The sequence below is a fragment of the Oryctolagus cuniculus genome, chromosome X (genome assembly GCF_051225735.1).
Source record: "Oryctolagus cuniculus isolate XC-2025 breed Fujian yellow rabbit chromosome X, ASM5122573v1, whole genome shotgun sequence".
Lineage (NCBI taxonomy): Eukaryota > Metazoa > Chordata > Mammalia > Lagomorpha > Leporidae > Oryctolagus > Oryctolagus cuniculus.
Genome location: NC_142888.1, coordinates 1,034,314 through 1,058,404, shown reverse-complemented (window position 1 = coordinate 1,058,404; position 24,091 = coordinate 1,034,314). Strand labels below are relative to the sequence as shown.

The following is a 24,091-nucleotide window of genomic DNA, read 5'->3' as shown; positions in this document are numbered from 1 at the left end:
ACCAAGTATCTCCAGAAATGCCTAATAATGAACACAGCATTTCAAAAAACAAGAATAAGGAAGACAACATGACACCCCCAAAGGAACACAACACTTCAATACTAGAATGTGAAAGTGATGAGACTGAAGAAGTGCTGGAAATGGAATTAAAAAAATTGATCATAGGATTACTTAGAAGTAATCAGAAGCAAATTCATGAGCTAAAGAAATCCATACATGACCTGAATGAAAAATTTTCCCATCAAATTGAGATTTTAAAGAGAAACCAAAATTTAATATTAGAAATGAAGAATTCAATAGATCAAATAAAATGTGTTGGGGAAAGCCCTAACAACAGACTCGGTGAGGCAGAAGAAAGAATATCCAAGTTAGAAGACAAATCTCTGGAAACTTTATAGTCACACCAAAAAAAAAAAGAAATTATAAAACTAGAAAACAGTGTTGGAGATTTGTGGGATATTACCAAACAACCCAACATACAGGACTTAGGAGTTCCTGAAGATGTGGAAAGAGAAAATGGCTTAGAAGGCCTTTTTAGTGAAATAATTACAGAAAACTTCCCTAATTTGAAGAAAGGGATGTCCAAATACAGAAAGCACATAGAACTCCTAATAGACATGACCAGAAAAGATCTTCACCATGACACATTGTAGTCAAACTTCCCACAATAAAACATAAAGAAAAGATTCCAAAATGTGCATGAGAGAAATGCCAGATTACTTTCAGAGATCTCCAATTAGACTCACAGCTGACTTCTCATCAGAAACCCTACAGGCTAGGAGAGAATAGTGAGATATATTCCAAGTCTTCTTTTTTAAATCCTCTCCTCTTTTTTTCTTAGTCAAACTTGTTTATTTTATTTTTAAAAATTTATTTATTTGAAAGGCAGAGTTACAGAGAGGCAGAGGGAGAGAGGGGGAGAGGGAGAGGGAGAGGATGAGAGGCCTTCCATCTGCTGATTCTCTCTCCAAATGGTTGCAATGATTAGAGCTAGTCCAATCCAAAGCCAGGAGCCAGGAGCTTCTTCTGGGTATCCCACTTGGGTGCAGGGGCCCAAGGACTTGGGCCATCTTCTACTGTTTTCTCAGGCCGTAGCTGAGAGCTGGATCAGAAGTGGAGCAGTGGGGACTAGAACTGGCACCCATATGGGATGCCAGCACTGCAAGTGGTAGCTTTACTTGCTGTGCCACAGAACCACCCCTATTCCAAGTTTTAAGAGAAAAAATGCCAACCTAGAATATTGTACCCTGAAAAGCTCTCGTTTATGAATGAAGGTGAAATAAAGACCTTCAATAACAAACAGAAATTGAAAGAACTTGTCCAGCCTTACAAAAGATGCTTAAGGATGTGCTGCACACAGAAACACAGAAACATGGTCATCACCACAAAAGAAGGTGAAGGCAGAAAATCTCCCAGTAAAAGTACAAAGGAAATGCAAAGTAAAAAATAGGAATATTTATGAAAAAAATTGCAGAGCCAAGTCATTACTTATCAATAGTCACCTTGAATGTAAATGGCCTCAGCTCTCCAGTTAAAAGACATAGACTGGCTGAATGGATTAAAAAACAAAACTCATCTATTTGCTACCTATAAGAAATACATCTCACCAACAAAGATTCATGCAGACTGAAAGTGAAAGGATGGAAAAAGATATTCCATGCAAACAGAAACCAAAAAAGAGCTGGTGTGGCCATCCTAATATCAGACAAAATAGACTTTAACACAAAAACTGTTAAAAGGGACAAAGAAGGGCACTATGCAATGATTAAGGGATCAGTTCACCAGTAATATGTTACTATAATAAATGCATACACACCTAATTACAGGGAATTAAAAGAAACGTTAATGCATCTAAAGAGAAATAGAGACTCAAATACAATAGAAATGGGGGACTTCAATACCCCATTTTCCACAATGGCAGATCAAGCTGACCAAAAATCAGCAAGGAGACAACAGTTAATCAACACTATAGACCAAATGGACCTAATGGATATCCACAGAACTCTTCATCCTAGAGATGCAGAATACACATTCTTCTCACCAGTGCATGGAACTTTCTCTAGGCTAGACCACATGCTAGACCATAAAGCAAGTCTCAGCAAATTCAAAAAAACTGAAATCATACCATGTATCTTCCCTGACCACAATGGAATGAGGCTGGAAATCAACAACTTAAGAACATATGCACACACGTGGAGACTGAACAACATGCTCCTGAACAAATAGTGATTCACTGAAGAAATCAAAAGAGAAATGAAAAAAGTTAAGGAACAGTTTTCCATACTATTTGTTGAACTCTTAGTATAGAGTTAATCTTCTGTGTATAAAGTTAATTGAAAATAGATCTTAGTAAAAAATAAGAATAGGAATAGGAGAGGGAAGAGGAAGAATGGTGGGAGTGGGGTTGGGAGAGTGGGTAGGGTGGGAAGAATCACTATCACTACATTCCTAAAGTTGTATTTTTGAAATGCATGAAGTTTGTATATGTTAAATAAAAGGTTTATTGATGGAAAAAAAGACACGGAGTTGGGATCCTTTATCCCATACCAGAGTTCCTGGGTTTGAGTCTGGCCTCTGCTCCTGATTACAACTTCCTGCTAATACACACTCTGGGAGGCAATAAGTGGTGGCCCAAGTAGTTAGGTCCCTGCTGCCCACATAGGTCACCTGGATTGGTTTACTGGCTCCTGGCTTTAGCCTGGCTCAGGCTGTGCCTGTTGTGAGTATCTGGAGAGTGAACCATCTAATGGGAGTCCTTTCTGTCTCTTTTCCTCCCAAGTTATTAATTAATTAAAATAAAATGAAGTCTGGCAGTAACTGATGAAAGTCATGGTTCAATAGAGACTTCTGTGAGAGTGAGAGAGACAGAGAGAGAGAGAAGGGTGAGCCTTGATTTGCAAGGAACTTTCCATCTGAGCCACAGCTGATGGACAAGCAGGTCTGAAGCAGCTATGAGAGGCATCTTTCTTAAGGGATCAGGGTGCTAATGGGAGAAGGGTTCTTTTATTTATTTTTTTGGACAGGCGGAGTTAGACAGTGAGAGAGAGACAGAGAGAAAGGTCTTCTGTTGGTTCACTCCCCTAATGGCTGCTATGGCTGGCGCTGTGCTGATCCAGAGCTAGCAGCCGGGTGCTTCCTCCTGTCTCCCATACAGGTGCAGGGCCCAAGCACTTGGGCCATCCTCCGCTGCCCTCCCGGGTCACAGCAGAGAGCTGACTGGAAGAGGAGCAACCGGGTTAGAACCCGGGATAGGCCGGCGCCACGGCTCAATAGGCTAATCCTCTGCCTGTGGCGCCGGCACACCGGGTTCTAGTCCCGGTCCGGGCACCGGATTCTGCCCTGGTTGCCCCTCTTCCAGGCCAGCTCTCTGCTATGGCCCGGGAGTGCAGTGGAGGATGGCCCAGGTCCTTGGGCCCTGCACCCGCATGGGAGACCAGGAGAAGCACCTAGCACCTGGCTCCTGGCTTCAGATCAGCGTGATGCGCTGGCCGCAGCACACCAGCCGCGGTGGCCATTGGAGGGTGAACCAACGGCAAAGGAAGACCTTTCTCTCTGTCTCTCTCTCACTGTCCACTCTGCATGAAAAAAAAAAAAAGAAAAAAAAACCCGGATGCTGGTACCACAGGCGGAGGATTAGCCAAGTAGTGAGCCACGGCACCGGCCAGGAGAAGGGTTCTATTGTCTAAACACTTCAACCTCCCATATTTCTGTATTTTTAAATATTTATTTTATTTATTTATTACTTTAAGGGCAGAGGAACAGGGAGGGAGATCTTTCATTTACTATTTCAACCCCCAAAAAGCCACAACAGCCAGTTCTGGGACAGGTCAAAGCCAGGAACCAGGAACTCCTCCCTGGTCTCCCACATGGGTTTCAAGAGTCCAAGTTCTTGGTCCAGCTTCCACTTTCTTCTCAGGCACAGTAGTAGGCAGCTGGATCGAAATGGAGCAGCCAGGACTTGAAACAGCTCTCTGATACAAGATATCAGCGTGGTATGTGGTGTATTAGCCTGCTGTGGTGCAATGCTGTACCCCCTCATCCTCCTATCTTCAAGGATAGTCATTCTGCTGCCTCTTTGGTGGGATGGAGGTCCTACTTAGCACAGCAGTTACTTTGATAATGTACCCCAATGCTGTTTTTTTCTCCTTCCCTGTTCTGTTCTTCCCACTCACTTATTCATGCCTTTTGTTATCACCTCTCAAATTAGCTGCATCAGGCTCTTTTGAGTGAGGGAATCTAGGTGAAATATTCCTGCTTGGCTCCTGATAGCACTGGTGTACACTTGAACGTCATCCTATCCAAGCCAGACATCTTGGTCTCATCTCCAGGCAACGTGGTTCATTGGCTAGATAGAAGGGGATGGTAAGTTCAAAGGCACCCAAGCCTCAGTCCACTGCCCAGTAAATGAGAACATACTTTTCCAGAAGAGAAGAGGCTAGGTGGGCAGTGCTAGATCCTGGCTTCAGAGCCCTTCCCTCTTGCAAACCCTGGCCCTGCGATGGTACTCCATGGGAAACAGCAGCTAGGTCCCAGTGCTGCAACTTCTAGGAAGTCCCAACCCAGGTGCTGCATCTACTCTTTCAGAGAAAGTCTTTTTAGATTAAGATTGTTAATTCTTGATTAGTGTCAACTAGTTCTTGTAGTTCTTAGAGTTAAAAGGAGTTTATTTCCACAAGTATCCTGTATTCTGTAATATTTGTATTTTAAGATCATTCCAAAAGAAGTAAAGTGAGGAAAGTTGATCATGGTGGAAACTCTTATTTGTTTTTGGCACTCTTTAGGTTAGGTCTGAGTTAAATATAACAAGTAGTCATTCATTCTTTTTTTTTTTTTTAATTAAGATCTGGGGCTGGCGTTGTGACATAGTGGATAAAGCTACCTTCTGACATGCCAGCATCCCATATGGGTGCTGGTTCAAATCCTGGCTGCTCCACTTCCAATCCAGCTACCTGCTAATGGCCTGGAAAAGCAACAGAAGATGTCTGGGCCCCTGCTACCCATGTAGGAGACCTGGAAGAAGCTCTGGCTCCTAACTTTGGTCTGGCCCAGTGCTGACCATTGTGGCCATCTAGAGTGAACCAGCAGATGGAAGACATCTCTCTCTCTCTCTCTCTCTCTCTCTTAATTTCTCACTGTAACTCTGATTTTAAAATAAATAAATAAATAAATAAATAAATCTTTAAAAAAAGAGAGACAGAATCAGCCCTTAAGGCATGCGGATCCGGCTGAAAAGCCCATGAGAGTATTTCAGGCACGGAAAGCCAAGACACTCTGGGGGAAAAAAAAACCTAAATGAAAGATCTCCACGAGTGAGATCCCAGTGGAAAGAACAGGTCATCAAAGAAGGAGGTACCTTTCTCTGAAGGGACGAGAGAACTTCCACTTTGACCATGGCCTTGTCTAAAAATTATCAGAGTCAGTGAACTCAGGGGGCTTCCATAGCCTTGGCAGCTCATGACAAGAGCCTAGGGTGATTACTGACGCCATAAACAAGAGTGTCAATTTGTTAAGTCAACAACAGGAGTCACTGTGCACTTACTCCTCATGTAGGATCTCTGTCCTTAGTGTGCTGCACATTGTGATTTAATGCTATAACCAGTACTCAAACAGTATTTTTCACTTTATGTTTCTGTGTGGGAGCAAACTGTTGAAATCTTTACTTAATGTATGCTAAACTGATCTTCTGTATATAAAGAGAATCGAAAAAGAATCTTGATGTGAATGGAAGGGGAGAGGGAGTGGGAAAGGGGAGGGTTGCGGGTTGGAGGGATGTTATGGGGGGAAGCCACTGTAATCCATAAGCTGTACTTTGGAAATTTATATTCATTAAATAAAAGTTAAAAAAATAAAAAAAGAGAGAAACTGTCCCTTAATCATCCCCAACCCCACCTGACAGCAAACACTCTATTTACTTCCCAAGCCTCTCTCTCTACTTTTTTTAAAATTTCATTTATTTATTTGAGAGGTAGAGTTACAGAGAGAGGCACAGAGAGAGAGAGAGGTCTTCCATTTGCTGGTTCACTCCCCAGATGGCTTCAATGGCTGGAGCTGAGCTGATCCGAAGCCAGGAGCCAGGAGCTTCTTCCGGGTCTCCCATGTGGGTGCAGGGGTCTAAGGACTTGGGCCATCTTCCACTGCTTTCCCAGGCCACAGCAGAGAGCTGGATTGGAAGTGGATCAGCCGGGATACGAACTGGCACCCATATGGAATGCCAGCCCTGCCGGCAGAGGCTTTACCCACTATGCCACAGCACTGGCTCTCTCTCTACTTCTATGCTTGCTCTCTCTTCTTCTGTTAAAAAAAATAAGATCTTTCTCCATGTAAGACTCTGTGCTGGCTATAAAAAGATGAATAGAACATAATCCCTGCCTCAAGAAAATGATAGCCTATAGCGTGTACTTGAAGGTTTATACAAAGATAAACGAATTCTCCTGGTAGATTTTAAAAAAGTGAATTTTGTCATAAACTTGCTATTTATCTGTCAAAATAAAAACTCCTTATGTTTATTAAGTGATTACCACACTTAAGAACTCTTTGTGAATGTGTTAATTTAATCAAATCATAACCCCAGAAAAGATTACTAGCCCCATTATACAGATGAGGAATCTAAGGAGTGGGTAGTTAACTTTACAAAGCTCACATAAAAAGTAATGGGCAAAGCTGAACTTTAAACTCAGCATGATTCCAGAGCTCAAAAATTTAACTGTTATATGATACTACTTATCTTTCTATAACTCCATTTCTTCTATTCATCCCAGTCACCTATCCATCCATCTCTTCACTTCTCTATCTTCTACTACCAATCCATCCATCCATTCAGACACCCACCTATACATTCAACCATCTATTATTTTATTCCAATAGAGGAATTAAAGGTGTCCACAAAGAAATAAGTAGGTAACCTTGTAATGTAAAAATTTCAATGATAGGCAATTAGGGTGAAGGGATCAGCAAAGTTTCAGTGGAAGCTGAAATAACGTTATGATTTTTTTAAATTTATTTGACAGATAGAGTTATACAGTGAGAGAGAGACAGAGAGAAAGGTCTTCTTTCCATTGGTTCACTCCCCAAATGGCCGCCACGGCCGGAGCTACGCCGATCCGAAGCCAGGAGCCAGGAGCTTCTTCCTGGTCTCCGATGCGGGTGCAGGCGCCCAAGCACTTGTGCCATCCTCCACTGCCTTCCTGGGCCACAGCAGAGAGCTGGACTGGGAGAGGAGCAACCGGGACTAGAACCTGGCGTCCATATGGGATGCCGGTGCTGTAGGCGGAGGATTAACCAAGTGAGCCACGGTGCCAGCCTCAAAATAAGGTTATGATTTTTAAAAAGTCTGGGGTGAAGTAGAGAATCAGCAGCAGAAATTTCAAGGAAAGATTCTCAAGGGCTAATACATGTATGGAATGGATAAAACATTGTGAATCACTCCGGTGTGACAATGATAAAGAAAGCTGAAGATTTGATTCTTACCACCAGGAAAAGAAAAGTGCTGTGTAAACATTTGGGTTCTGAGAAAAGGAAGGTATAATTTCAGAGATCGGCTCAGGGACAGTTTCTTTGTCTGCTACATCTCTAAGGCCAAAGGCTATTTATTAGGTCTTGACCAAGAAATTCAGTGGCTGGCAATGCTGATCTCTGTGTGGCTGGCAGTTTAATTATGTTTCGCTGTTCGCGCATTTCTGGCAAAAGTGTAGCTGTGGAGCATGGTTTGTTAGTCTGTACACATGTGCACTGCAGCTGTGCTTTAAATAAAGCCTGTTTATTCCCCATTTCTTGCCAAAATGGAGCCTTAGCATCTTTTCGAGTCCAGTAAAAATATAAGCAGACTTCTTCCAGAAGACTGCAATTTGTAATATCATCAAGCAACAGCCTGGTACCTTTCTCATTGTCACCAACTGCCCATCTCGCAAATGAGAGTCCCTTGGGGGTAGGTTCTTGCTCTTTTGATTGCTACGAAGCCCCAAGATCTCACATCCCTGCTAGTCCTTTCCCAGCTGCAGAGCGAAGCGATTGACATAATGAGTTTGGAGATAATGGGTTACTATATCTGCTCATTTTATGACAGCCTTCAAGGTTCTGGGCTTCGGGTTTGCTGCAGGATCTCTACCAGCACAGCACAGCAGTCTCTTGATGATACGCTCTTTTGGTTACTATGCCTCACCCGGATGCTGTCCTCTGTCAACATCCTGGCCGGGCATGGGCATTGACCATGGTCAGATTTGCAGCTGGCAAGTGTTTTAAAGCCATCTGGAGAGTACCTGAGATTTCTGATCCTGAGCATCCCCATAAGGCTGCAGCTTACCTTTAGGGCCCAACAGAGTACCTTGCAGGGCGCTGGGGTACAGAAGACATATTTCTTCATTTCTGAGGTGACAAAATCAGCAGCCACAAACCATTTTAATGTCTTTGGATAGCACCTTCCAATTGTCAGGCTTATCAACTGGTGCTGAAGAAACATTTTTTTTTTTGAATGAGCTGTATGAGGTACAGGCTGAATAACTTCTCTTCAAAACCTCTGCTCCCTGGGACCATGGCTCGACCACTTCCCAGTGCTCCTTGGTCATTGTGGCCCTGTGGCGCAGTGTGAGCAGTGGAATGCAGACAGAGGTGGGAAAGCCACATCCAAGCCCGGCTCATGAAAACCTCAATGGTGGTCCCCCGTCCTCTTCCTCACCTGGCACGCTGGAGTGGAAGGCAGCCCTGGAGGACACTCTGAGAGCTACTAGAAGAAAGGGATCCTGGGCCTTGAATCACCACCGAGAAAAACTGCACGACTGATGAGCCTGCACCAAAGCATTGTCTGAGTGAGAAATTCTAAGCCACAGCATTGTGCAGGTGTATTTGTTTAAAACAGCTAGTGTTAGCTTGTCTAATAGATGGCATGGGTGCTGGTGCTGTGTAGGAATCAGCGCTTAAAGGAATAGACAAAATGCAAATGAATTCTGTGGTGAGGGACTTCCATGCCTGTGTATCACATGACTCTGGAGGCCTTCTAAAATATTAAAGTCCCCGAAGTCCACTCATGAGAGGCTTCCATTCATTAGAGCTGAGAAGGAGCCTGGGAATATGCGTTTTAATCATTCGCCCACCTGAGTGTGATGCAGGCAGACCAGGAAGGTTACTCTGAGAAGTGGAGAAAACATGGTCACGTGCCATGCTAAGGACATGTTTATCAAATGAATAACTAAATGAACAAGGGGTAGAAGAGAAAGCAAAAATGAGACCACAAGTGAGGAGACTTGAAAAAGGAAAGTACATAGTGGCAGGGTGGGGTGGGATGGAGGGAGTCTGGCCCTGAGGCCCAGAAGAAGGTGGGGACATTTAGTCACAAGTGGCTGTGGCTCTTGATGGTAGACGAGGCATATGGAGTGTGCTCCTGAGCTTGCCAGCTCTCATTTCCCGGGGGAAGCCCTCTGTTTTGAGGAGCCTGCCTTTCATCAGACATTTTATGTACGTCCTGCTGTCACTGTCCCCTTACAAGCTGCTCCTCTGCTAGAGGCATTTTCATAGCTAATGGCACTGACTTTCTCTTTCTTTTGGATTCTAGGTGCAACAGAAAACAGGAAAAGCTGCACAGATAGATTTCAGATCAGTTGCCACACTCTAGTTTTGGTTCATTTGCTGCACAAAATGTAATTTAAGCCAAAGAGATGAGATTTCTCTTGTCCTGCAACCTCCTTCTCTTGCCTTCTTGAAGTGCAGGTAGCAGTTTGATTGCCACAGTGGGCATGCCGGTGGCTCACTGGATGCAATTTCCCTATCAGGCTGTCTTAGAGGGCTCATGTGTCCTCTGCCAGTGTTCTAGTAAGTTCTTTTCAAAATAAAAAAACGCTCTTATGTCCTAGCAGGTCAACAGTTGACATTGTATTTTTAAGAGTTTAAGATGTGGCTGGCGCCGCGGCTCAATAGGCTAATCCTCCACCTAGCGGTGCCGGCACACCGGGTTCTAGTCCCAGTCAGGGCGTCGGATTCTGTCCCGGTTGCCCCTCTTCCAGGCCAGCTCTCTGCTGTGGCCCGGGAGTGCAGTGGAGGATGGCCCAAGTGCTTGGGCCCTGCACCTGCATGGGAGACCAGGATAAGCTCCTGGCTCCTGGCTTTGGATCAGCGCGGTGCACCGGCTGCAGTGGCCATTGAGGGGTGAACCAACGGAAAGGAAGACCTTTCTCTCTGTCTCTCTCTCTCTCACTGTCCACTCTGCCTGTAAAAAAAAAAAAAAGAGTTTAAGATATGGGGCCGGCGCTGTGGTGCAGCAAGTTAACGCCGTGGCCTGAAGCGCCGGCATCCTATATGGGTGCTGATTCAAGACCCAGCTGCTCTACTTCTGATATGGCTCTCTGCTATGGCCCAGGAAAGCAGTGGAGAATGGTCCAAGTCCTTGGGCCCCTGCACCCACGTGGGAGACCTGGAAGAGGATCTTGGCTCCTGGCTTTGTATCGGTGCATCTCTGGCCGTTGTGGCTGACTGGGGAGGGAACCAGCGGATGGAAGACCTCTCTCTCTCTCTCTCTCTCTCTCTCTCTCTGCCTCTCCTCTCTCTGTGTAACTCTGACTTTCAAATAAATAAGTAAATCTTTTAAAAAAGAGTTTAAGGTGTGCCAGTGTGTTGGACGAGCATTTCTCCAGAAACATCTAGAATTCATCAAATTATTATAATGGAAATATTGCCATTATAATATGAAACCAAGCCATTACAACAAATACTACAATTTATGTAGCACCCAATGTGTAGCTCATACCATACAAAGTACTTTTTATATGTTGCCATATTCAATTGTAGCAATAATCTTGCAAGGCCAAGATCTTGACTATCACTAGGTTGGACTCTGAGCTTAGAGAAATAAGAAACTTGTGCAAAGTCTCACATCTAGCAAATGGCAGAGCCAGCATTTGAACCAAAGCCTGGAGATAACTGCTTCAGTATCAACATTAAAAAAAATTTTGCTGCTTTTATTGGGCGGTTATAATAAAGCTTTATATACATCACATCTTTTAATCTTGGAGTAGACATTAGGATTGCTGTTTTGAATTGAAGGAAATAAGGAGGAAAGTGACTGGGTGACTTGCCCAAGATGCTACTGCTCATAATACAGACTTGTGATATGTTGATCCCAAAGGTTTATGACTGAGCTTTTTTTTTTTTTTTTTTTTTTTTGACAGGCAGAGTGGACAGTGAGAGAGAGAGACAGAGAGAAAGGTCTTCCTTTGCTGCTGGTTCACCCTCCAATGGCCGCCGTGGCCAGTGCGCTGTGGCCAGCGCACCACGCTGATCCGAAGGCAGGAGCCAGGTGCTTCTCCTGGTCTCCCATGGGGTGCAGGGCCCAAGCACTTGGGCCATCCTCCACTGCACTCCCGGGCCACAGCAGAGAGCTGGCCTGGAAGAGGGGCAACCGGGACAGAATCCGGCGCCCCAACTGGGACTAGAACCCGGGGTGCCGGCGCCACAGGCGGAGGATTAGCCTAGTGAGCCGCAGCGCCGGCTGACTGAGCTTTTAACTGCTATTCTTTGCTGTTTATCATGGAAGTGAAACTGCAATTTGGCGCTCTCATTACTGGTATCCAGCCCCCAATTTCCCCTCCTGTTAACCTGTTATGTGCACCATGGAAGAAGAGCTTCCTTTATTATTTCAAACTCCAGTGTCTGAGTTGTTGGTACTGTTGAAGTTGTGAGGCTCCAGGGAGCTTCTGCAAGGGGCCTGGGAGATTAATTTTGGTGGAAATGCTGGCAGAAGAGGAGATGAAATGGCGGATGCTTCTGAGGTTTAAAATAAATTGCTGTGTGTGTATGTTATTTCCTTCTCATAACACTCCTGGGGATTGAGTAAAGGAAAACTATTGGATGTTCACCCTAGTCCCAGCGCTGTCCCAGGAATGATTAAAAAAAACTCTGTCTGAACTGGGGCCAGGTATTTTCCTGAAAATGGAACTCAAGTGTGTATAGAAATATATATGCAGCTGGCATCAAATGGGGGAAATGTTTAATCTATCTTTTGAATGGATTAACAGTTGGCTTCCAGAGGGCGCTTCTGACTTTTGGCTGCATAAGCCAGGAGGAGAGGCTGTGCTACAAAATGGAGATGAAGGTCAAGGGAGAATTAATTGTGTATCTGCAATTAGCACAAAACAGCCATAAAATTATTTCCAGGAAGAATCAGACTTCCTCATGTCAAACTAGGGTTGAAAAAATCACCCACCCGGGGCCTTTGCTAGCAGGATTGGAAAGTGTTTGCTTTCAAACAGCAGCATAGGGTGGTGCTGGGCTGCCCAATCCAGTGGCTACTAGCCACATGCGGCTATGGAGCACTTGGGATGCGGCTAATCCAAACTTCGATGTCCCATAAGGGTTTCAAAGATTTAGTAGGAACAATAAGCCAAACATATCTCTTTGATATTTCTATCCTGATTACATGTTAGAATGATATTATTTTGGATATAGTGGGTTAAATAAATGTTATTAAAATTAATCTCACCCTTTTTCTTTCACTTTTTTAAATGTGACTATTAGAAAATTTGAAATCACGTATGTGCCGGCATTGTATTTCTATTGGAAAGATGTGCTCCAGATTCTGAGCCTGGATTTGAGAAATCTCACTTGGCTTCCTTAGCTCTTGTAAAGGCATTTTTTTGTGCATGATGCTTGTTCAGACTGATGATTCTGTGGAGGGAACTGCCACTGGAGAGTTGTATTCTGCATCCTGCTGTGCTTCTCTCTGGAGCTTGGGCTTCGAGGCCAGCAACAGTGGATTGAAAGCACTCTGCCACTCACTGGCAGGAGAACAGCTTTCTCAGCTTCAGTTTCCATTTATGAAAAGTGTACCAATGAATACCTAGACCTTGAGGTTATTCTGATGTTACAGGAATAAGCATACTGAAAGCAACTAGCAGAGTGGCCTACATTAGATGAATATTCATATTTGTTTCCCTTTTCCTCGTGATGCATATTTTTTAAAATTGAATTTTGAGTCCTATAAGCTGAAAACCAACCACTCAAGTGTAAAGAGAAATAAAGGTGTTTTTGAATATGCAGACTCAGGGAGGCTTTTTCAAAGCATTCCCCAAAGATGGATATCAACAGAGTGAAAATGCAAGTCAAGACAGAAAAAGATGTGGATGAAGAACAGTGATAAGCACAAATCCAGGAGAAGCTACTGATCACCATACCTGATTAGAGATTCCAGAGTGAAAGGATGATGATAATGGCGATAGAGCCCTGGCTCTACAATGCTAGATGCTACATAGGAGATAAAAAATAAGTGAAGAAGGAAATTGAGAGCCTATGTCCATGCCTACTGCTGTATTGATTATTTTCTGTTCCACTTTCTTCTAGTAACCTAGGATTAGTCGTCATCTTTCTTTTTTAAATTAAAAAAATTTAAAAAATATTTTATTTATTATTTATTAGAAGGGCAGAGTTATAGGGAGAGAGAGATAGAGAAAGAGAAAGAGAGAGAGAGAGAGAGAGAGAAAGAGAGAGAGAGATCTTTTACCCACTGGTTCACTCCCCAAATGGCTGCAACAGCTGGGGCTAGGCCATGCCAAAGCCAGGAGCCCAGAGCTTCTTCTTGATCTCCCACATGGGTGCAAGGGCCAAGGACTTGGACCATCTTCTACTGCTTTCCCAGGCCATAGCAGGGAGCTGGATTAGAAGTGGGGCAGCTGGGACTTGAACCAGTACACATATAGGGTGCCAACATTACATGTGGCAGCTTAACCCACTATGCCATGCCAGCCCCTAATCATTAGTTTTCTATTCTGCTGATTGAAATTCTTAAATTTTAAACAAAAGTATATTAAAAGATTGTACTCATATTAAAAGTCAATGAGTATCTAAGTCTTCCTTCTGAACAAGCCAGGGAAGTAAAAAGAAATAAAAATAAGTCATGATAAACAGAAAGAATGAAATAAAATGGTATGAATAAATTCAAGAATATTAAGAACCATACTAAGCATGGGTTGTTTAAATATATATTTTTTTAAAAAAGATTAGTTAAAAACATTAAAATCCTGCTATTTTCTTTTTATGAGAAAGATCCCTAAAATGAAATAACATAGAAAAATGAAAAAAGTAAAGGATAGAAAAGAGAATAATAAAATGGTAAAAGTAAAGGATAGAAGGCTAATCCTCTGCCTTGCGGTGCTGGCACACTGGGTTCTAGTCCCGGTCGGGGTGCCGGATTCTGTCCCGGTTGCCCCTCTTCCAGGCCAGCTCTCTGCTGTGGCCAGGGAGTGCAGTGGAGGATGGCCCAAGTGCTTGGGCCCTGCACCCCATGGGAGACCAGGAGAAGTACCTGGCTCCTGCCTTCGGATCAGCGCAGTGCACCGGCCACAGCGTGCCGGCCATGGCGGCCATTGGAGGGTGAACCAACGACAAAGGAAGACCTTTCTGTCTCTCTCTCTCACTATCCACTCTGCCTGTCAAAAAAATAAAAAAAGTAAAGGATAGAAAACATAGATAATAAAATGGTAAAACTAAAGAGTAAAGGAAGAGTGAAAGAAAGGATGAAAGTATTAACATTGTTAAATGTGGTCAAAAGTAAAAAAGAATAAGAGTTCATGTCAACTATAGATACATTTCTTTAAGGAGACACAATGGCTATGAAGAGCAAAAATTTAAAATATATAAAGGAAATACCAATATAATAGAAATCCAGGAGAATAGGGGCAAGCCTTTGACCTAGAGGTTGGGATTCTGCTTGATACATCCTCATCTCATATCAGAGTGTCTGGGTTCAAATCCTGGCTCTGCTCCCAAATCTAGCCTCCTGCTAATGTGCACTCTGGGAAATAGCAAATGATAGCTTGATGGCTCAAGTACTTGGGTCCTGCCAGCCACATGGGAGATTCAGATGGAATTAGTGGCTCCTGGCTTTGGCCTGGCCCATCCCCGGCTGAGGGTGGGGGGAGAGACAGAGACAGAGGGAGAGGGAGAGGAGGAGGGAGAGGGAGAGAAACAGACAAATCCTTGAACATATTGGGAGAATTTAACACAGCTTCCTGGAAACTGTTGTCAAAAACACAGAACTCAAAAGACTTCCATAGCCTTGGCAACTCATGACAAGAGCCTAGGGTGATTACTGACGCCATAAACAAGAGTGTCAATTTGTTCAGTCAACAACAGGAGTCACTGTGCACGTACTCCTCATGTAGGATCTCTGTCCTTAATGTGCTGTACATTGTGATTTAATGCTATAACTAGTACTCAAAACAGTATTTTTCACTTTATGTTTCTGTGTGGGAGCAAACTGTTGAAATCTTTACTTAATATATACTAAACTGATCTTCTGTATATAAGGAGAATTGAAAATGAATCTTGATGTGAATGGAAGGGGAGAGAGAGTGGGGGGTGGGAGGGAAGTTATGGGGGGGAAGCCATTGTAATCCATAAGTTGTACTTTGGAAATTATATTCACTAAATAAAAGTTAAAAAAATAAAAAAACCAGAAATATTCATATATAGAACTTTTAATTACATATTTGGGAAAACTTAACCTCATCTAATTTTTTAAAAAAGATTTATTTATTTATTTGAAAAGCAGAGTTACAGAGAGCAGAGGGAGAAGGAGAGGGAGGGAGGGAGGGAGGGGAGTCTTCCATCTGCTGCTTCACTCCCAAATGGCTACAACAGCCCAGCAATCCCAAGCCAGGAGCCAGGAGCTTCTTCCAGGTCTCCCACGTGGGTGCAGGGGCCCAAGGACTTGGACCATCTTCTCTGCTTTCCCAGGCCACAGCAGAGAGCTGGATCAGAAGTGGAGTGGCCAGTATCGAACCGGCACCCATATGGGATGCTGGCACTGCAGGAAGCAGCTTTACCCACTACGCCACAGAGCTGGCCCCCCTTGTATAGTTCCATAACTAACAAACTGAAGATAATATTCTTTGCAAACATGTATAAAAACACAATGTCTAAAAGAGAAATCACAAGCCGTTTTATGATTACAATGCAATAAAATTAGAAATTAATGAGAAAATGAAAACCCAGGGGCCAGCGCTGTGGCACAGCAGGTAAAGCCATCACCTGAAGTGCCGGCATCCCATACAGGTGCTGGTTCGAGTCCCGGCTGCTCCAATTCCAATCCAGCTCTCTGCTATGGCCTGGGAAAGCAGCAGAAGATGGTCCTAGTCCTTTGGCCCCTGCACCAGCATGGGACACCTGGAAGAAGCTCCTGACTCCTGGCTTTGGATCGGTGCAGCTCCAGCTGTTGCAGCCAATTGGGGAGTGAACCAGCGGATGGAAAACCTCTCTTTCTGCCTCTCTTTCTCTCTCTGTGTAACTCTTAAAAAAAAAAAAAAGGAAAACCAAAATCATTCAAATTACTCTTGTGATTAAGGAGAAAACAAAGCGAATTATAAGATCAATCAAGGTCAGTGAGAACCCTACAAAAAACAACTCATGTAGAATATAACCAAAGTTCTTAAAGAAGTTCTTGAAGCAAAACATGCGGTTATAAACACACTTCTCAGAAAAGCAGAGTGAAAGAAATTAGAATTTGAAAACCAAAATCCAATAAAGCAACAGAAGGGAAACCTGAAAGAAGTGAAAACAATGATGAAGCAGACATTAATGGCATTTTTCTATAAAAGAGTGGTCACTAGAATACAAACCTCATTATTTTAAGATAACCCCCAAATAGTCTACTCTTAACAAAGTTTAATGTCAAGAAAAATGAAGAAGATATAAAGAGTTTTAGGAAAAAAAGGGCATAATGTGAGATACAAAGGAACATTTCATCACAAGAGGGTTCAATACACAACTTTGTATTAATTATTTTTTCAATTTAGATGAGATTAAAGTTTTTAGAATACATGAATTTGCAAAGTTAACTCAATAGGGTATATCAAAATAGAATAGAATAATATTCACAATATAAATGGAAATGATATTCAAAAGTTTTTATACCCAGAACTGGTCCATATTCAGGTATTATTTTTTAAAGAAATTTCTCTAAAACCTGTAAGTGCAGATTTCTACTATGCTTATTGAATTATTAAAGAACATCTAAAATATGAAAAGCTTCTAAATTCACTATTTGAGGTGAGTATTGTACTGATACAAAAATCAGAAAAGTGTCTTACACACACACAAACACACACACACAAACATACATACATTTGGCCAACCACACTCATGAGTTTGTGTGAAGTTCTAAGTAAATTTTGCATTTAAGATACAGTCATATTTTGAATCTGTATTACATAATTATTAAATAGAATTGGTCCAAGGAATGAGAGGATAGCTTAAAAGTTGGACATTTATAAATGTAATTTGTGACACCAACGCAGTAAAGAAGTTTAATTTGGTAATCATCTAAAAAAATACTGAAAAAAAAAACACTTGACAATTCAATGTAAGACTGATTTCTCCTGTGTTTAATGGAGAGATGTAGAAACATTTGTATCAAATCCAGGAAAAATATAACATTTTCATTCTCATCACTGCGCTGTCAGAGTAGGAAGATCAAGAAAAGATATAAGAGGCATAAATATTAGAAAGGAGAGAAAAATGTCTGTTTGAAAATCCAAAAGATTTTTTCTTATAAAAGATTAAATCTATGAAAATAATCATATAATTAAAATATAAACTAAAAATACAGACATTAATGGCCTTCTTTTTTTATTTTTATTTTTTATTTTTGACAGGCAGAGTGCACAGTGAGAGAGAGAGAGAGAGACAGAGAGAAAGGTCTTCCTTTGCCGTTGGTTTACCCTCCAATGGCCGCCACGGCTGGCGCGCAGCGGCCGGCGCACCGCGCTGATCCGAAGCCAGGAGCCAGGAGCTTATCCTGGTCTCCCATGGGGTGCAGGGCCCAAGCACTTGGGCCATCCTCCACTGCACTCCCTGGCCACAGCAGAGAGCTGGCCTGGAAGAGGGGCAACCGGGACAGAATCCGGCGCCCCGACTGGGACTAGAACCCGGTGTGCCGGCGCCGCAAAGCGGAGGATTAGCCTAGCGAGCCACGGCGCCGGCGGCCTTCTTATATTAACCATAGTTTACTTGAAAATAAAAATGTTTATAAGATTTTTTTATTTGACAGGCAGAGTTAGACAGTGAGAGAGAGAGAGAGAGAGGGAGAGAGAGAGAGAGAGAGAAAGGTCTTCCTTCTGTTGGTTCACCCCCTATATGGCCGCCATGGTCGGTTTGCTGCACCGATCCGAAGCCAGGAGCCAGGTGCTTCCTCCTGGTCTCCCATGCGGGTGCAGGGCCCAAGAAATGTTTATAAGATTATATTTATAATATAAACAACAATAATGAGTACTTAAAAAAACACAAGATTATACCTACAACCTGAAAGAGTTAGATGAAGAAACAAAACAAAACAAAATCTGTACTGCCATACAGGGCATTTTGTTAGTTGAATTAAAAAGACAACCCACCATCCAATATGGATAAGTATATATGTAGTTGTAATTATAACACAAAACCACAGAAAAATCAATAGCATATATGCAAGGCTATCAAATAATACCTGAAAAATGCAGCTATGTCATGTTTCTGGATGTTAAAACCTGATCTTGGAAGGATGTAAGCTTTTGCCAAATTAATTTTCATTTCAGTGCTTTCCAAGTCAAAATTCCAATAGCAATTTTTAAAAGGAAGTGAAGAATCCAATTGTATAATTCATATAGAAAAATGTATAGAAAAAGAACCAGGAAAATTTTCAAAAAGGAAAATTGAGAATAAATAGCCATATCAGAAACAATACTTTATAAACATTCTATAATGCCATAAGACTTTAAATAAAACCTATAGTACTCAGAAATAGCATAAATAGATTAATAGGACAGAAAAGTGAATTCAGTAATGGATGCAAGTTCATTTATAATTAGTAGATGACTATTTACTGGGCACTGGTAGACTAGTCAGAAAAGGAAACACATAATTTTCTATCTATATAGAAAAACCAATATTATAGATTCATAATTAACAAAATTGCATTTTACACATTCATTTACATTATTTATTGATTGACTAAATAATATATTTCAGTTAGATTTAAGAGCTATATATAAAATAAAAATTATGAAAGTATTAGTGAAGATTTAGGAGGATATAAATGACAAAATAATCTCCAAATTTTATTGTTATTAACAAGGAAAAAGAGAAATTGCAACACAATTCATATCATGCATCATTTTGAAGTAGAGGGGAAAAAATGAAACTTGGGCAAAGATCCCTGTGAATAATATGGCTCAAGTGGTTACTTCTAGAAATCACCAAAAAGTCAAATAGGAGAACAATATTTACATCAGGAAAAATTCCTGAAATGAATGTTATTCAGTCATGAGATGAGAATCAAAAGATTGGGGTCGGCTCTGTTGCGCAGCAGGTTAAAGCCCTGGCCTGAAGCACCGGCATCCCATGTGGGCACTGGTTCGAGTCCTGGCTGCTCCTCTTCCAGTCCAGCTCTCTGCTATGGCCTGGGAAAGCAGTAGATGATGGCCCAAATCCTTGGGCCCCTGCACCCACCTGGGAGACCCAGAAGAAGCTCCTGGCTCCTGGCTTCAGATTGGTGCAGCGCGCTAGCTGTAGCGGCCATTGGGGGGGTGAACCAACGGAAAAGAAAGACCTTTCTCTCTGTCTTTTTCTCTCACTGTCTAACTCTGCCTGTCAAAAAAAAACAAAAAAAAAAACAAAAAAAACCAAAACAAAACAAAAAACATAAGCCAGAGAAAAATTAATAAAAAGTACACGAAGCCTGGAATGACGCAAACAAGGTGTAAGTATTGAGAACTGTTAGGAAGGGAGTTGGAGGGGTATAGGCAGTGATTTGGACACTTTGCTATTCAATTCTTCAGCACTGTCCTATAGAACTTTCTGTGTTGAGGGAAATGCTCTCTTGGCCGGCGCCGTGGCTCAATAGGCTAATCCTCTGCCTGTGGCGCCGGCACACTGGGTTCTAGCCCCAGTCGGGGGCGCCGGATTCTGTCCTGGTTGCTCCTCTTCCAGTCCAGCTCTCTGCTGTGGCCCAGCAGTGCAGAGAAGGATGGCCCAGGTCCTTGGGCCCTGCACCCACGTGGGAGACCAGGAGAAGTACCTGGCTCCTGGCTTCAGATCAGCGCGGTGCGTCTGCCGCGGCAGCCATTGGAGGGTGAACCAGCGGCAAAGGAAGACCTTTCTCTCTGTCTCTCTCTCTCACTGTCCACTCTGCCTGTTAAAAAAAAAAGAAAAAAAAAAGAAAAGAAATGTTCTCTACCTGTGCTTTCCAGTTCAGTAGACACCAGTGACATCTGCTTGTAGAGCACTTGAGACATGGCTGGTGCAACCAAGAACATGAATACTTACTGTTACTGAAGTTTTAATCTAAGTGGCCAAATATGACTAGTGTCTACTGTGTTGCACAGTGCCACTCTCCTTTCTATATTTTTGTATTGCTTGACAAAACTTTTTTTTAAACACTATCAATGCTTACCTCTGTTGTGACTTAAGTTCTGCTGTGATAACTAAGTGCCCTGAAAAATCCCCTTGGCTTGCTGAATGACTACATGTTACTCTCAGGTTACAGGTGTTCATCGTGAGAGTGGCTGAGGGGCTACATTTCATTCTCCTAGGACCCAGGCCGACAAAGTCTGCACTATTCCTGGTCACCATGGAGGTGAGAAGGGGTCTCACAGTGGCAACCTGAAACCTTTCTTGTGGAAAGAATTAATAAACATTCCTTTCTGCATTTTGTTGGTTAAAGCAAGGCGCCTGACCACCCTCAGTCCAAGAGGGTGAGGAAATACAAAAAGGCCATGTGCCCAGAGGGAAGAGAATTTGCAAACTAATGTCTAACATGTCAGTCTAGTTTTCTTTTTAACTAAGAAAGGGGAAAAACCAACTGAGAAAACAGAAACTCAGATCTCTAAAGTCAATATCCTTTTTTTTTTTTTAAATTTCACAGGTAGAGTTATAGACAGTGAGAGAGAGAGAGACAGAGAGAAAGGTCTTCCTTTGCTGTTGGTTCACCCCCCCCCCCCCAATGGCTGCTATGGCTGGCGTGCTGCACCAATCTGAAGCCAGGAGCCCGGTACTTCTCCTGGTCTCCCATGGGGTGCAGGGGCCCAAGCACTTGGGCCATCCTCCACTGCACTCCCGGGCCACAGCAGAGAGCTGGCCTGGAAGAGGAGCAACTGGGACTAGAACATGGCACCCATATGGGATGCCAGCGCCGCAGGCGGAGGATTAACCAAGTGAGCCACGGCGCCGGCCCCATCTAAAGTCAATATTCAAAAAAGTGTCATCTCTATTTACAAGTCACTCACTCATCTTCCTTCTCATTTGAGTATAAAAGGCATCTTCATTTATAGAACTGAACTTGGAATTTGCTGGAAAAGTAGGTTATGGTTTCTAGAACTATTTTGGTTGAATACCTGGGGAAATATTTCAGTAGGATTTAACATTCCTTATCAGGTTTTCAGGCTGATACTGAATACGCATCCGTTTTTTCTAAATAATACTTTATTCCAAGAAAATTTACCAATTACTGATAGTCCTGTGATGAAGGATATTTCCACAACAGCGTGCATATGTCTTTTTTTTTTTTGACAGGCAGAGTGGACAGTGAGAGAGAGAGACAGAGAAAGGTCTTCCTTTTTTCTGTTGGTTCACCCCCAATGGCTGCTGTGGTCAGCGCGCTGCGGCCGGCGCACTGCGCTGATCCGAAGCCAGGAGCCAGGTGCTTCTCCTGGTCTCCCACGCAGGTGCAGGGCCCAAGCACTTGGGCCATCCTCCACTGCACTCCCTGGCCACAGCAGAGAGCTGGCCTGGAAGAGGAGCAACCGGGACAGAATCCGGCACCCTGACCGGGACTAGAACCCAGGGTGCCGGTGCCGGTGCCGCAGGCAGAGGATTAGCTTATTGAGCCTCAGCGCTGGTCTGTGTATATGTCTTTTAATAATATGATAGAGTATGATTTTGATAGAATCTGAAAAATTAATAAAAGTGAGAATTACTATTTATTCCCACTTTTCCAGGACTACAAATGAAGCCAATGTCATATTAAAAAGTATAAAATAGTCATTAGATAAACTGTGAAGGTAAATGAACCAGGAATTTTGTGACGCTAATTCTGAAGAGTGGGTCTCTAGGTTCCTGCAAGAACTGACTGTGCTTCCTCTGTGCAGGTTTGGCTCTGATAAGGAGCTAATGTGGACGGGGAGGGGGGCGTTTTATCGCACAAAACCTTATCTTGTTGGAAGTCTAGGCACTAATAGGAGAATAACAGTCACTCTGAATATATTACTGATTATTCAGTTCAGAATTTATAGAAGCGGAACATCGTGTGTTATCAGTGACTGTTCCCTGCACCTGTCTAGTAGCTAATGCATTGCTTAGTCTGAGTAAATCCTAAATTCAGTCAGTGATATCATTTCAGGCTCCTTTATGCTGTTGGACCGTGCCTGAAATCCAGTGTTTTAAACCAGGGCTGTGTCAGAGTACTCAACTCTGTGAATAGGGATGAGTACTAAAAGAAGTGAGGTGAGCTGAAAGCAACTGACCAAACACCCTCAAGAACATATGAGGGGTCTTCATGACAAAATACGTAGTATGAAAAAAACTATGCATGCATTCCAAAAATGTTCTGCACCAAAACAAACATATCCTTTAATTCCATTTCCATGAACTTTGTAAAGTTACTTTGTATCTGTACTCAAAGAAAATTTGTTTATTGAGCTTAGGTGGTTGCTAAATCCTGTAAGGAAGAATTTGAGGAGTTAGGGCCTTTTTCTAGCTAGTCATCAGGACACTGACACAGTTTGGTGATGGGGTTCTTTAACCATTTTTATCTAGGAGGTAGGAGAATTAAAGCAATGCTTCAGTTATCATTGGTAAAGAAGCAGGAGTAAGTCATGCTGATCATAAGAGAGGGTGTTTAATTTCCATTGTGGTTGCACATGGAGGGAAGATGAACCTTACCAGACCTTACTCGGGTGATGTGGAAGAGGGTGATGAAGCTTCAGGTGGAGGATGTGTTGAGGCAAAGAACTATTCAACATTCAACTCTGTAAATTAATGGACAATGTCCAAAAGAGCACTGTTGCATCCCTAGTCATCACCTGTACACGTGTGGAAGAGGAATGAGGTGATTGCTTTCTTGACTCTGATTTCTACCCTCGGCCTACATCTGCACTCTTCCCATGGGCTTATCATGTATATATATATTTTTGACAGGCAGAGTTAGACAGAGAGACAGAGAGAAAGGTTTTCCTTCTGTTGGTTCACAACCCAAATGGCCACTATGGCTGGCATGCTGCGCTGATCTGGAGCCAGGAGCCAGGTGCTTCTCCTGGTCTCCCATGCAGGTGCAGGACCCAAGGACTTGGGCCATCCTCCACTGCATTCCCAGGCCATAGCAGAGGGCTGACCTGGAAGAGGTGTAACCGGGACAGAATCTGGCGCCCCAACCGGGACTAGAACCCGGGGTGCCAGCACTACAGGCAGAGGATTAGCCAAGCGAGCCATGGTGCCAGCCCTGACCAATAGAATTTTTAGCAGATGTGATGCAGAGCAGAAATATTTCCTTGAGAAAATGCATTAAAGCCAAGATCTGCAAGGTGAGTTGGTGTTAGCTAAGTAAAGGAAGGGTGCAGATATGGGGAGGATGAACTTTGTAAGAGGGAAGAGTACTTAAAGAGATACAGAAGAGGAGAGCACAGAATTCCATGGAGAGGGAGTGCACTAAGCCTGGAGAGAAAGATAAGGATTGGAAGGTAGTCTTATAGGCTCTACCGCAGATTTGGGAATTTATCCTAATAGTAATGGAAAGCTATCGAAGAGGTTTAACCTTGGAGTAACATGATTTAATTTATTTTTTTGAAATGTCACTTTCGTTGCAGAGTTGTTATTATAATTGGGGATAGAATTTAGGACAAATGAGTCCTAGCATTTTTCCTTTTTTGTCAAGGAGCCACCAAATACTAATTGGCTCTTTCATTTGTTCCATTAAAATCAATGACTTTGTTTAGGCAAAGTGGCTCCTGGATATCATCCCAGAGAGGGGTTGAAGGGTTCTTCATAATATTCTGAATTTGCTAAATGAAAATAAGAGAGTAGCCGAGAGAACTAATTTTGGGGTAAGCCAACAGTCTTTGGTGGCACCAGGCCAAGCCAAGAAGGGCCA

The 24,091-nt window shown here is 42.8% G+C and overlaps 1 protein-coding gene across 3 annotated transcripts in view; it reads left to right on the top strand.

Annotated features, from left to right (window-relative positions):
- ASB9 (ankyrin repeat and SOCS box containing 9) overlaps window positions 1–24,091 on the top strand; it is a 98,821-nt gene that overhangs the window by 55,508 nt on the left and 19,222 nt on the right. Inside the window, exon 8 of one of the 3 annotated variants that reach the window (XM_089324795.1) lies at window positions 20,488–20,522. The exons of the other annotated variants lie outside the window; for them this stretch is intronic. Coding sequence (XP_089180921.1) covers window positions 20,488–20,507 — 20 coding nt within the window. The 3' untranslated portion in view covers window positions 20,508–20,522. Of the gene's footprint in view, window positions 1–20,487; window positions 20,523–24,091 lie in introns of those variants that run through there. 3 annotated transcript variants of the gene reach the window in all.